Here is a 15,409-nt window from a genome sequence, read left to right on the forward strand (position 1 = left end):
CATTTGATGATGGAGTGTGTTGTGTGAACCCAATTTTATGGCTTGGTGGGTCAGTTAACACCCAGTTTATGATGGGCAGCTCAGGTTGCATAGTAACTTGGTGCCTATGGTTAAGTCTCTACTAAGTTTCTCTAGTAAGGCCCAGTAACAAACCAAAATCTGTTTCTCAAAAGGAGAGTAGTTATTTGCAGATGATGGCATGACCTTGCTCCAAAATCCTAAAGGCCTGATCTGCAATTCACCTTTAAGGGGCCTGCCCAAGGATCCAAACAGCATCCCTATCCACTACTGACACTTCAAGAACCATTGGATCTGCTAGATCATATGGCCCAAGTGGCAGAGGAGTTTGCATTACAACCTGGACCTGTTGTGTGGCTTTCACTTGTTCTGTGCCCCACTCAAAAGTAGCATCCTTTTGGGTTGTCAGCAAAAGGACTGGAATAACATATCCAAATAGAGAATGTGTTATCTCCAAAATCCAAAGAGGCGCACTATATGTTGTGTTTCTTTCTTGGTTGTAGGAGGGGCCAACAACCTGGTTTCTTTCTTGGTTGTGGGAAGGGTAAATTTATCCTTCACCTTAGAAGGAATATCTAGACATACTCCACACCTCTAGACACCTAGAAATTTCACAGAGGTAGAAGGCCCCTGAATTTTAGTTCCACCCTCTGACATGCACATGTCTTATCAATAAGTGTAGAGTAATTGTTACTTCTCATTTACTAAGTCCAATCAGCATAATGTCATCAATATAACGGACCAGTGTGATATCTGATGGAAGGAAAAGGTAATCAATATCCCCGAAAACTAAATTGTGACATAGGGCTAGATAATTGATACGTCCCTGAAGTAGGACACTGAAGGTGTATTACTGGCCTTGCCAGCTGAAAGCAAACTATTTCTTGTGTACCTTATGGACAGGTATGGAGAAAAAGGCATATACCAGATTAATAGTTGCATACAACGTATCGGAGAATGTGTTAATTTGCTTGAGCAATGAACCACATCTGGTACAGCAGCTACAATTGGAGTCACCACATGGTTAAGCTTATGATAATCCACTGTCATTCTCCAAAATCCATCTGTCTTCTGCAGAGACCAAATAGGAAAGTTTAGTGGGGATGTGGTGGCTATCACTACTCCTACATCATTCATGTCCTTGATCGTGGCATTAATCTCTGCAATCCCTCCAGGAATGTGATATTGCTTATTATTTGACTATTTTGCTAGGTGTAAATAGTTCTAATGACTTCCATTTGGCTTTCCCATCATAAAAGCCCTCACTACGTAAGTCAGGGAACCAATGTGGAGATTCTGCCAGCTGCTGAGTATGTCTATTCCAATTATGCATTCTAGAACTGGGTAACTAACCACATAATGGGATTGGGGACTTTCTGTATCCACTGTGAGATAAATCTGAGCTAAAACTCAATTAATCATCTGACCCCTGTAAGCCCCTCCTCTGACTGGAGGGCCACAGTGATGTTTTGGGTGTCTTGGAATCAATGTCAGTTCTGAACCAATGTCTAGTAGTCCCCAAAAAATCTGATTATTTCTTTTTCTCCAATGCACAGTTGCTCTGGTAAAAGGCCGTAGGTCCTTCTGAGGAAAGCTGGGAGAAAAAGTAACAGTATAAATTTTTGGTAGTGTACTGGGGTCCTTCCTCAAAGGGACCCAGCCTCTCCTTTATTTAAGGGATCCTGGGTCTGTAAACTAGCTCATGCAGGAACTGACTGAAGTGCCATGACTCTCTATTTTTATGATTTGAGTTAGACTTTGTTCACTTGACCTAGAGCTTTTCTGCTTATACAGATTAACTAAGAATTTATTAAGCTTCCTATCTATTTTACTTCTAGGAACACCGTGATTAACTAGCCAGTGCCATAGGTCTGTGCAAGTCTGACTACTCTTACTGCTGCTTTGACTCTCTAGTCCATTATGGTAACTACACCCACCTTGCCTTTGGCAGTTGAGTGCTGCTACTTGGCCTCTGCCATTCTGGGATCCAGTTGCTCTCGTTGCCTTAGATTTTCCAATTGAGTGGCTGTAGTTCCCACTGAAAGGTCTGACCTACGGAGAAGAGCAATCATAGAGGGCATCTGCAAGGATATTGGGGCTCCCATCACAAATTTATTTCTCAAAGTATTGGTGAAAGGTATGTCTTCTGGACCCTCCTAGTGTGGGTGATTAGGTCTTAAATGATAAGACCACTTTTAACAATCCAATCTCTCTAAGTCTTTGAATCCCTTCCTCTACATTAAAGCAAAGGATGTTGAGCATGTCTGATTTTCTCATGATGGGCCATCTTTTGGCCCATGTTTCATTAAAGCAACTAAACAATTAGAGCTTTTACTATTCCCCTGAGCTGCAACATTAAATGCAGAATCTCTGCTTAGTGAGCCCATGTCAGTAGATTTTGCCTGGTCCAGTTTTCTGTTCCTTCCACACATGTTCCTCGATTTCTGCTTGTACAAATTAGTACACTCAAGTACGTTCTTTTGAAGTGAAACACACTTTCTCATAGATCACTCTTTGTATCTCATCTTTAGGGGCCTGCTAGGACTTGAGTCTAGTTAAAGGTCCATAATCAAAGAGAGGTGGTGTGTGTGGGTCCTGGGGAAAATCAATATTGTCTTGCATGGCAACTGCCTCAGATGAAGCCATTACAGTTTTCTCAAGCAATACAATGTTAATCCCCTCAGGAGGCCACTACCACTGTGGATGAGGAAACTATGACCACTGGAGGTATCAGTGACACTGGGAGTGAGAAGCTACCTTTGCTGGGTTGGGAAGGCCCCTTTCACGTGGTGGGTGGGGAGACCTTTTCCACTGTCAAAGAAGACTCATCAAAATTTAGGGATCAATGTCCCACTTCGTCAGATTCTTCCTATATGTCCCCATCCTAACTTAGAGGATTTCATTCTTTCCAAATCAGAACCTTCACTTTAATAGTGGACAACATGCAAGGCTGGAAGTTCAACTTGTTTTGTAATTCAGCAAGTCACAAGATGAAGGTCTCCATTTGCTTTTCAGCAGTTTTAGCCCCGCAGCTATAGGAGATGAGTCTCCTTCAGGGCACACATAGAAGCTTTTAGGTCATTTATGCAGTACATGAGCTGTGAATTCAAATCGCTGAGCTCATCTTTTTCTTTTACTACTTTGTTCAGTAATATTAGGAGCAACCAACCAATGTCATTTTATTCTTAATTTTCCAAATATGTTTGAAAGTTATGTATACCGAGTCACTTGATTCCTTGTTTCTTATAAGCAGTTGATTAAGAGTATCCAATGCAGATATTTTGGTTATCTGTATAAATAGTTTATACCATGAACTATCAGTTCTTTTTATTTTATTTTTTGTAGTAACGTGTAATTACAATACATCACCACACACATGTGCCTAATCATCCCTTTCACTCCCTTCCCTCCCCTCTTCCCCTCAGGTAACCACCAATCCAGTCTCTGTCTCTATGTGATTGTTGTTGTTTTTATCTTCTACTTATGAGTGAGATCATACGGTATTTGACTTTCTCCCTCTGACTTATTTCGCTTAGCATAATACCTTTAAGGTCTATGCATGTTGCCACAAATGGCTGGATTTCATCACTTCTTATGGCTGTGTATATATACCACATCTTCTTTATCCATTTGTCCCTTGATGGGCACCTAGGTTGCTTCCAAGCCTTGCCTGTTGTGAATAATGCTGCAATGAACATAGGGGTGCATGTATCTTTATGCAGTCATGTTTTCATGTTCTTTGGATAAATACCCAGCAGTAGAATAACTGGATCATATGGTAGTTCTAATCTTGATTTTTTGAGGAATCTCCACGCTGTTTTCCATAGTGGCTGAACCAGTTTGCACTCCCACCAGCAGTGTATGAGAGTTCCCCTCTCTCCACATCCTCTCCAACACTTGTTGTTTCCTGTCTTGTTATTTATAGCCATTCTGACAGGCTTGAGGTGATATCTCATTGTAGTTTTGATTAGCATTTCCCTGATAGTTAATGATGTTGAACATCTTTTCATGTGCCTGTTGGCCATCTGTATATTTTCTTTGGAGAAATGTCTGTTCAGGTCTTTTGCTGATTTTTAATTGAGTTGTTAGTTTTTTCTTGTTGAAATGTATGAGTTCTTTGTATATTTTAGATATTCACCCCTTATCAGATATATGGTTTGCAAATGTCTTCTCCCAATTGCTAGGTTGTCATTTCATTTTGTTGATGGCTTCCTTTGCTGTGCAGAAGATTTTCAGTTTGATGTAGTCCCATTTGTTTATTTTTTCTATTATTTCCCTTGCATGGTCAGACATGGTGCTTGAAAGTATGTTGCTAAGACCAATGCCAAAGAGGGTACTGCCTATGTTTTCTTCTAAAAGTTTCACTATTTCAGGTTTTACATTCAAGTCTTTAATCCATTTTGACTTGATTTTTGTGTATAGTATAAGAGAATGGTCTACTTTCATTTTGTTACATGTGGCTGTCCAGTTTTCCCAACACCATTTATTGAAGAGACTTTCCTTTCTCCATTGTATGTTCTTGGCTCCCTTGTTGAAAATTAGCTCTCCATAGATGTGTGGGTTTATTTCTGGCTCTCAATTCTGTTCCATTAATCTGTGTGTCTGTTTTTGTGCCAGTACCATGCTGTTTTGGTTACTATAGCTTTGTGGTGTATTTTAAAATCAGGGAGTGTGATACTGCCAGCTTTGTTCTTTTTTCTCAGAATTCCTTTGGCTATTTGGGGTCTTTTGTTGTTCCATATAAATTTTAGGATTCTTTGTTCTATTTCTGTGAAAAATGTCATTGGAACTTTGATAGGGATTGCATTGAATCTGTAGATTGCTTTAGGAAGTATGGACATTTTAACTATGTTAATTCTTCCAATCCAAGAGCACAGAATATCTTTTATTTCTTTGTGTCTTCTTCAATTTCTTTCAACAATGTTTTTATAGTTTTCCGTGTACGGATCTTTCACCTCTTTGGTTAAGTTTATTCCTAGTATTTCATTCTTTGGCTACAATTGTAAATGGGACTGTATTGGTAATTTCTCTTTCTGCTACTTTGTTGTTAGTGTATAGAAATGCAACTGATTTTTGTATGTTGATTTTGTATCCTGCAACTTTACCCTATTCATTTATTGTTTCTAAGAGTTTTTTTGTTGGATTATTTAGGGTTTTCTATATATAAAATCCTGGCATCTGCAAATAGTGACAATTTCACTTCTTCCTTTCCAATTTGGACCCCATTTCTTTCTTTTTCTTGCCTGATTGCTCTGGCTTGGACTTCCAATACTATGTTAAATAGGAGTGGTGAAAGTGGGCATCCTTGTCAGGTTCCTGTTCTTGGAGGGATAGCTTTCAGTTTTTCACCATTGAGAATGATATTAGCTGTGGGTTTGTCATATATGGCCTTTATTATGTTGAGGTACTTTCCTTCTATACCCAATTTATTCAGAGTTTTTTCATGAATGGGTGCTTTATTTTGTTGAATGCTTTCTCTGCATCTATTGAGATGATCATTTATTTTTTTAGTCTTCATTTTGTTAATGTGATTTATCATGTTAATTGATTTGTGGACGTTGAACCATCCCTGCATCCCTGGAATAAATCCCACTTGATCATGGTGTATGATCCTTTTAATCTTGTATCTAATTGTATCTAGTTGTATCTAATTTGCTAGTATTTTGTTGAGGATTTTCACATTGATGTTCATCAGTGATATTGACCTATAATTTTCTTTTTTTGTGTTGTCCTTGTCTGGTTTTGGTATCAGGGTAATGTTGGCTTTGTAGAATGAGTTAGGAAGCTTCCCCTCCTCTTTAATTTTTTGGAAGAGTTTGAGAAGGATTGGTATTAAGTCTTCTTTGAATGTTTCATAGAATTGACCAGGGAAGCTGTCAGGTCCTGGACTTTTCTTTTTTGGGAGATGTTTGATTACTGTTTGGATCTCCTTACTGGTGATTGATCTATTCAAATTCTCTATTTCTTCTTGATTCAGTTTTGGAATGCTGTACGTTTCCAAGAATTTATGCTTTTCTTCTAGATTATCCAATTTGTTGGTGTATAGCTTTTCATAGTGTTCTCTTATAATCTTTTGTATTTCTGAGGTGTCTGTTGTAATTTCTCTTCTTTCATTTCCGATTTTCTTTATTTGAGCCCTCTCTCTTTTGTCCTTGGTCAGTCTAGCTAAAGGTTTGTCAATTTTGTTTATCTTTTCAAAGAACCAGCTCTTGGTCATTGATTTTTTCTGTTTTTTTTTTTTTTGTCTCTATTTCATTTATTTCTGTTATGATTTTTATTATTTCCTTCCTTCTACTGATTTTGCGCTTTGTATGTTCTTCTTTTTCCAGTTCCTTTAGGTGCACTGTTAGATTGTTTATTTGAGATTTTTATTGTTTATTGAAGTAGGCCTGTATTGCTCTAAACTTCCCTCTTAGAACTGCTTTTGCTGTATCCCATAAATTCTGGAATGTCGTATTTTCATTTTCATTTGTCTCCAGGTATTTTCTTATTTATCCTTTGATTTCTTCATTGACCCAATTGTTGTTTACTAGCATTTTGCTTAATCCCACATATTTGTGGCTTTTCTGATTGTCTTCCTCCTGTCAATTTCTAGTTTCATACCACTGTGCTCAGAAAAGATGCTTGGTATTATTTCAGTCTTCTTAAATTTATGGGGACTTGTTTTGTGGCTTAAAATATGATCAATCCTGGAGAATGTTCCATGTGCATTTGAAAAGAATGTGTATTCTTCAGTTTTTGGATGGAATGTTCTGTATATATCTACTAAGTCCGTCTGGTCAAGTATGTCATTTAAGGCCAATGTTTCCTTACAGATTTCTGTTTGGATGATGTATCTGTTGATGTAAGTGGAGTTTTAAAGTCCCCTACTATCATTGTGTTACTGTCTGTTTCTCCTTTTATGTCTGTTAATAATTGCTTTATATATTTATGTCCTCCTCTGTGCGTGCATAGATATTTACAAGTGTTATATCCTCTTATTGGACTGTTCCCTTGATCTTTATGTAGTGCCCTTCTTTGTCTCTTGTTACACATTTTGTTTTCAAGTATTTCATCTGATATAAGTATTGCTATCCCAGCTTTATTTTAATTGCCATTTGCATGGAGTATCTTTTTCTGTCCCCTCACTTTCAGTTTGTGAGGGTCTTTAGCTCTGAAGTGTGTCTCTTGTATGCAGCATATATATGGGTCTTGTTTGTTTTGTCCAATCAGCCACCCTATGCTTTTTGATCAGAGCATTTAGTCCATTGAAATTTAAAATAGCTATTGATAAGTATGTATTTATTGCCATTTTGTTACTTTTTTTCTGGGTGTTTTAGTAGTCCTTCTCTGTTCCTTTCTTCTTTTCTTGCTCTCTTCCCTTGTGGTTTGATGGCTTTCTTTAGTATTATGTTTGGGTTCCTTTCTCTTAGTTTTCTCCGTATTTATTATAGGTTTCTGGTTTGCAATTACCATGAGGTTCATATATAATAACCTACATATATAGCAATATCTATATTAAGTTGATGGTTTCTTTAGTTTGACCTCTATCTTAAACCTCTACTCTTTTACACCCTTCCTCCAACATTTTATGTTTTTGGTACCATATCTACCCTCTTTTTTGTGCATTTGTATCTGTTACCCTCTTATCCTGGAAATAGGTAGGTTTTTCCTCTTTGTGCTCTTCTTTTTCCCCCTTAAATAAGTGCCTTTATCATTTCCTGTAGGACTTGTTTCTTGGTGATAAACTCCTTTGATTTTTGCTTGTCTGGGAAACTCTTTATCTCTCCTTACATTCCGAATGATATTCTTGCTGGGTAGTGTATTCTTGGCTATAGGTTTTTTCCTTTTAGTACTTTAAAAATATCATGCCACTCTCTTCTAACCTGTAAAGTTTCAGCTGAGAAGTCAGCTGATAGCCTTATGTGGTTTCCTTTTTATGTACCTTGTTGCCTTTCTCTTGTGGCTTTTAGGATTCTTTCTTTATCTTTAATTGTTGACAGTTTAATTGTAATGTGTCTTGGTGTGGTCTTCTTTGGGTTTATCTTCTTTGGTGCTCTCTGTGCTTCCTGTTCCTAGATGTCTGTTTCCTTCCTTTGGTTAGGAAAGTTTTCCGCTATTATTTATTCACATAGATTCTCTGACCCTTTGTCTCTCTCTTCTCCTTCTGGGATACCTATAATATGGATGTTAGTGCACCTGATGTGATGTTGTCCCAGAGGTCCCTTAGACTGTCTTCAGTCTTTAATTCATTATTTTTAATCTATTCAGTTTGGGTGATTTCCTCTAGTCTTTTGTTCAGCTCACTGATCCATTCTTCTGTATCATGTACTCTGCTTTTGTGTCCCTATAGTGAATTTTTCATTTCCAGTATTGTATTCTTAATTTCTGATTGGTTCTTTTTTATATCTTCCACTTCTTTGTTGATGTTCTCACTGAGTTCATCCATTATTCTCCCAAGTTCAGTGATCATCCTTATGACTCTTTGTTTGAACTCTTTGTGAGGTTGATTGCTCATTTCTGTTTCATTTAGTTCTTTCTCTGGGCTTTTGTCCTGTTCTCTTACTTGAGACATATTCCTTTGCCTCCTCATTTTGCCTCTTTCTCTGTGCTTGTATCTATGTATTAGGTAGGTCAGCTACATCTCCTGATCTTGGAGAGGTGACCTTATGTAAGAGATGCATTTTGAGGCCCAGCAGTGTGTTCTTCCCTCTTGTCACCAGTTCCAAATGTTCCAGGAGTGACCCCCATGTGGACTATGTGTGTCCTTCTGTTGTGGCAGGGTTGCTCTTGCTGTAGGTACCAAGGGAGAATGAGCTGTCCCTCTTGCCAGCTGGTTATAATTCTTAGCTGCTTCTGGATGCTATGGATCCTTCCTTCTCTTTATCTGGTGTGGGGAGCCCCAGAAAAGTTGACTGAAAGGTCAAATAGCACATTCCTGTTGAAGTTTTTCTGTTAAGTCAGTAGACCCCCAGTGTGGCTGATTGTTAGGCTCAGGGTCTTACACTTGCTGTAGGCCTCAGGCCTATAAGGCTCTTTTCAGTTCTCTCAGCATTGCAGCTGGGTGGGGCTGGCCCCAGGCAGGGGAGCACCCAGTTTTTTCAGGCTTTGGATGGTGGGACCAATCCCCTCTGTGGCTGTTTGATAAGCACAAGCCTTCTGTAGCTGACAAGCCCCACTTCCCACAGGGCCACACACACTGTCAATATGGTCCTGCCCTGTGTGCATGCCCTGACCCCCCTGAAGCGGACCCAGTCACCCCACAGCAGAGGCCCCACGCACTCCACCAATGCCCCACAAACTCCACCCATTGCTCTTGCATGCCCTGCCCTGCAGAGGTTGACCCAGTCACCTGGCTGCATAGAATCCAGGCACCTTGCCTATGCAGACCCACAAATTGCCCGAGGGCTTGTTGTTGAGTGGGGCCAGTCCCTAGGGTGAGCTGCTTTCCGTGGCTGAGCTGGATTAAATCAGTGCTCTAGTGGGTGGGGTAGACCATGGGCTGAGAGGCCAGTGGAAGAACTACAATGGCATCTGCCAGTGACTGTCCTCATGCCTGTACCAGGTCTCAACAATGTCTGCCGCCAATGTCTCAGTCCCTGGAGAGGTGTCACCTCTCTCTGAGATGCACCTAGGGCCTATCTGGTGAGTCTCTTTTCATGAAAGGACTGTGCACCTTTCTTTCTGGTGATTTTAGGTTGCTTTCCGAAATGGGTGAATTTGTGGGTGTTGGCCCTTTAAGAGCTGGCTTTTTTTTTCTTATGTCCAATAGCTTCTCTGTTGTTGCCCTGTTGTTGTTAGTAGCCAGCAAGGCCAGATATTATGACACTCATCTTGGTCGTGCTGGGTCCAAAAAATGCTTATAGCAACAACACTCCCCCTGCTCAGATCTGCCACTCCTCCAGGGAAGGCTGCATACCTTTGGATTGCTCCCAGGTAGCTGTGAAGTGTTGCAGCTCGTGGAGGGGGCTTTTTTCACTCCATAAGGGAATTTCTGTCTCTTCCACCTCAGTCGGGACTGTCTCATATTGCAGGGGTTCCTCTTATCTGGTTTTTAGTTCTCTCTCAGGGGTAATTTTTCCAAAAGTATTTGTAAGTCTGTTGTGTCCATGGGAGGAGGTAAGTTCAGAGTCTGCCTACACTGCCATCTTGACAGCAATCTGTTGGTTCTCTTTTTACTTTTGGAAATAGTTATTACTGTATTCAAATATAATCAGATTAGAGGGCCAACTCCAGAAATACCATAACAAATTCAGAAAACTCATCCTTAAAATTCTCGTTCTCTAGAACATCTCTTGATACCAAAATCTGTATTATTCAGTGTTCCACAGAGAAATGGTACCAATAGAATATATAAAGATATAAATATAAAGAGATTTTTTTGTAAGGGATCAGCTTGCAGGATTGTACCAGTTGAGAAGTTCCACAATGTGCTGTTTGCAAGCTGCAGTCTCAGTAAACCTGGTAGTGTAGTTCCAGTCCTAGCTCAAGGAACTGAGAACCAGGAGAACCAATGGTATACGTCCCAGTTTGGACCTGAATGCCTGAAAACCAGGGTGCCAATGGTGGAAGTACTGGTCCAAGTCCAAAGGCTCAAGAACAAGGAGAGCTGTGTCTGAAGGCAGAAGAAAATGGATGCTCCAGCTCAGCTGAGAGAGAGAATTCATGCTTTTTCTGCATTTTTATTCTATTTGGGCCCTCAAGGGATTGGATTATGCCCACCCACAATGATGAGAGCATCTTCTTTATTCAATCTATTGATTCAAATGCTAATCTCTTCTGGTATACACCTTTAAAGAAACACCCAGAAATAATGTTTTATCAGCTATTTGGGTATTCCTAAGTCAAATCATGTAGAATCAACCATCAGAATGATGTTAGTAAAAATGGTGGTAGGCCAGCCCTGGTGGCTTAGTGGTTAAGTTCAGTGTGCTTTGCTTCAGTGGCCCAAGTTCAATTCCCGGGCATGGACCTACACCACTTGTCTATCAGTGGCCATGCTGTGGTGGCAGCTCACAGACAAAATAGACGAAGATTGGCAACAGATGTTAGTTCAGGGTGAATCTTCCTCAGTAAAAAAAAAAAAAAAAAATGATAGAGTAAGTACCTCCATGATTTCACCTCTCTGAAAAGCAGTGAAAAAACTAGCAACATATTCCTGGTATAATGGAGGGAGCAGAACATATGTGGAGCTTTTTTAAAATTTAATTCCCAAGACACCCTCATTATTTGCCCTGTCTTCTGGTTCCCTGGAAGACTCCATTCAAAAGGCTTGTCTTTATTTCACCTGACTGGGAAATCACATAGTGCTAAAAACATTTTCTGGAGGTAAGGTAAATTTTTGGAAAACATTTCTAGGCAAGAAATTTAATGTCACTGATGCTTGATTGGCTAGCAGTTGAGACATACAATAAAATAACCACAGGTCTTTGAAATGTTTCAACACATTCCTAGGTATCTACAAGACCACATGCATGTTTTCGGCTGTGTGTATGCTCAGGTAAGACCTGAGAGGGCCTTGTGTTATAACCTCTGTATACCCGGAGGCTCTGCAAAAGCAGGAAGTGAAGGCTAATCCATAGTTGTAAACTGTCTGGTTGAGTGATGAAGGCATGACCCTACATGCACACCTCAGCACAGAATGGGCTTTGAAAAGCTCTGACATGTTCTGGCCATGAGAAGGCCATATGCATGCACAGGACTATATGCATGCTCAGTAAAGACCTGAGGAAGTCCTGTGCTCTTATCTGTGTTTGACCTTGAGGCCATGCACAAGCAGGAAGTGAATGATAAGCCAGAGTCGTAAGCTACCTGGCTGCATATGGAAGGCATTCGTCCTTCTTAAAGACAAGGAGTTTTTTTGGCTTTTAGCCATTTAAGGATCTCTCTGCCCAGTCATTTGCTGACAACTAAGTTAGTGGAACAAAGGTTTCAGTGGCCACATACATCAAAAAAGAAGAAACCTTACAGAATTAGTTCTGAAAAGTTACTAAACAAAAAACAATGATAAGAAGAACCAATAATAATAAACCTAGGGGAAGTGGGGGAATCTGATTTCCAGAGCAGCCACTTTATAACTTTATTAACTTTATAATCTTTAAAATGTACAGTTTTCAGTAAATACTTATGAGATATGCAAAGAAACAAGAAAGTATGATGAATCCAGTATGCAGGGAAAAAAGCAGTCAATAAAAATTGTCCTGAGAGAGCCTAGACATTGGACTTACTATACAAAGACTTTAAATCAGCTGTTTTAAATATTTTCAAAGAGCTAAAGGAAACCATGTCTAAAGCACTAAATCAAGTATGACAACAGTGTCTTAAAAATAAAAAAATTCAATAAAGAGACAAATTATAAAATATAACCAAATAGAAATTCTGGATTTTAAAATTATAATAACTAAAATAAAAATTTCACAGCAGATATAAATAGCCAGAAAAAAGTATCAGCAAACTTGAAGATAGGTCTATTGAGATTATCATGTCTGAGTAAGAGAAGGAAAAAGAATATAAATGAATGGATCCTCAGAGACCTGTGTAAAACCATCAAGCATACCAACATATGCATAATGATAGTCCCAGAAAGGGAGGAGGGAGCTAAAGAGGCAGAAAGAACATCTGAAGAAATAACCTAAAACTTCCCAAATATGATGAAAGGCATGACTATACACATCCAAGAAGCTCAACAAACTCCTCTAAGGTTGCACACTTAGATACATTATAGTCAAACTGTCAAAGTTCAAATACAAGGAGAAAATCCTGAAAACAGCAAAAGGGAAGCAACTCATTCTATACAAAGAATCCTCAATAAGAATAACAGTTGATTTCTGATCAGAACTTCTCCAGGCTGGAAGATAGTGAGATGACATTTAAATTGCTGAATGAAGAATGGCAACCCAGAATTCTATCTCAGAAAAACTATTCTACAAAAGCAAAGAAGAAATTAAGGCTCCTCATGTAAAGAAAAACTGAAAGAATTCATAATTACAATACATGACCTACAAGAAATGCTAAATAGTGTCTTTGAGGCTGAACAAAAGAACATCAGATTGGTAACTTGAATCCACACAAAAACATAAAAATCACAGATACAGGTAAATACACAGGTAAATATAAAAACTAATATTGTATTTGTTGTTTGTAGTTCCATTTTTTTCACATCTGGTCTAAAAGACAATTACAAAAGCAATAATTATAAATCTATATTTATGGGCACATAATGTATAAAGATGTAACCTGTGACAATAAAAAATAAAAGGGAGCTAAATAAAAGCAGTTTTTTATACTATTGAAATCAAGTTGGTATTAAAAACTACACTGTTAAAAATTAAGATGGACAGCCCCAGGACAACCACTAAGAAAATAAATGAATATATATAAACATGTTATCATATACAATTTATATAATATATAATTATTATAATTGTAATAATTATGTATTACAATTATATATAATGTATATTTAATATATTTAGTAATTTATATGTAATTATATAATTATATCATTATATATAATATATTATGCATCATGTATATCATATATAATAAGTTTTATATGTAAAAATATACATGTATGTGTGTGTATATATGTGTGTTTATACATATATATGTAAAACAATGACAAAGGATTTAAAATGGTACATTAGAAAATCTCTACTTACACTTCAGATTCAAAGACACAAATAGGTTGAAAGAAAGAGATGGAACAATGTATACCATGAAAAGCATAACCAAAAAAGAACAGGAGTGGCTACACCAATATCAGTCAAAATAGATTTTATGGTAAAATTGTCACTAGAAAATAGCCCATTTTTAAGGATAAAAAAGTTAAATCCCTCAAGAGGATAAAATTATTGTAAGCATAGGTACACATAATAATAGAGACTATAAATATGTGAGACAATAACTGAAATAATTGAGAAATAGACAATTAAACAGTAATATTTGGAAACTTGAATTCCTCACTTTGAATAAAGGACGGAACAACTACACAGAAAAGCAACAAGGAAATAGAATACTCGTACAATACAATAAATCAACTAGACCTAGCATATCTATAAAACACTCCACCCAATAATAGCAAAATACACATGCTTTTCTAGTTAACATGGAACATTCTGCAGGATAGAACATGTTAGCCACAGAAAATAAATTATACAGAGTATTTTCTATCACCACAATGGAATGAAATTAGATACCTGTAACAGAAGGAAAATTGGATATTCACTAATAGGTAGATCATACTTACAATAATTCTCAACAAAATAATAGCAATAACAAAACTCCAATAAAAAGTGTTGGTGAGAATGTGGAGAAATTGGAACCCTCACACATTGGTGGGATTATAAATGGGTACAGCCACTTTGGTAAACAGTTTAGGCAATACCTCAAACAGTTCAACACAAATTTACTATATGACCCAGCATATACCCTAAGTATATACCCAAAAGAACTGAAGACATGTGTTCACACAAAATTTGTACAAAAATGTTCATAGCAGCAATATTCACAATAGCCAAAGAGAGAAACCACCAAATGTCCATAAATGGATGAATGGATAAACAACATGTACTATATCCATGCAATGGAATATTTCTCAGCTATAAAAAAGAATGATATACAAGTACATACTACAACATAAATGAACTTTGAAAGCGCTATGCTAAGTGAAATAAGCCAGAAACAAAATGTCACATATTGTGTGATTCCACATATATGAAATGTCCATAATAAACAAATCTGCAGACATAGAAAGTAGATTAGTGGTTGCCAGGGGTCGTGTTGGGGAGAAAAAGCAGGGAGGATTGGAAGTGACTACTAATGGGTAAAAAAAATTTTTTTGAGTAATAGAAATGTTCTGGAATGGGATGTGGTGTGGTTGCACAACGTTGTGACTATACTAAAACCCACTGAATTATACACTGAAAAATGATGAGTTTTGTGTTGTGTAAAATTTTATGGGATTATGTCAATAAAAATAAAAACTAAACAGATTAGGCTATTTTTTCATTTCTCTACCATCACAGTCAATAATAAATATAATTCTGAAAAGCATAAAATCTTACAATATTGGTGCAATGCATTTGCATTTTTTTAAATAGCCCTTTATTGTAATCATTAACAGTTTTAATTGTTTTTTTAAGTTAAAAAATGAGATAAATTATGGCTTCTACATTGTAAAATCAGCAAAGCATTTATTCAATCTGGTTGAGTAAGTTGTTATCAACTTTTCACTTAGAGGCATTGGGAATTTTTTCTGCTTAGTTTTCTTAACATTGAGCGAATAATATATAATCAATGTTTTATTTGCCATTTTCTTCAATATCCACATAAAAACTCCCAATAGAGCATGAATTGTTTAGCACTGATTAAAACTTAATCTCACCTTGATTTATATGTTATTGCTGAAGAC

The 15,409-nt window shown here is 37.5% G+C and overlaps 1 protein-coding gene across 1 annotated transcript in view; it reads right to left on the minus strand.

Annotated features, from left to right (window-relative positions):
• Positions 1 to 244: 244 nt before the first annotated feature.
• LOC101397693 (tubulin alpha chain-like) overlaps positions 245 to 15,409 on the minus strand; it is a gene marked incomplete at its 5' end in the record, with an annotated part of 44,451 nt that continues 29,286 nt past the window's right edge. The window contains 2 exon segments of the mRNA XM_014792356.2: positions 245 to 435; positions 1,956 to 2,070. Of these exon segments, the coding sequence (XP_014647842.2) occupies positions 245 to 435; positions 1,956 to 2,070 (306 nt within the window).

Source organism: Ceratotherium simum, chromosome X, assembly GCF_057802395.1.
Source record: "Ceratotherium simum simum isolate JZ-2026a chromosome X, ASM5780239v1, whole genome shotgun sequence".
NCBI classification, from domain to species: Eukaryota; Metazoa; Chordata; class Mammalia; order Perissodactyla; family Rhinocerotidae; genus Ceratotherium; species Ceratotherium simum.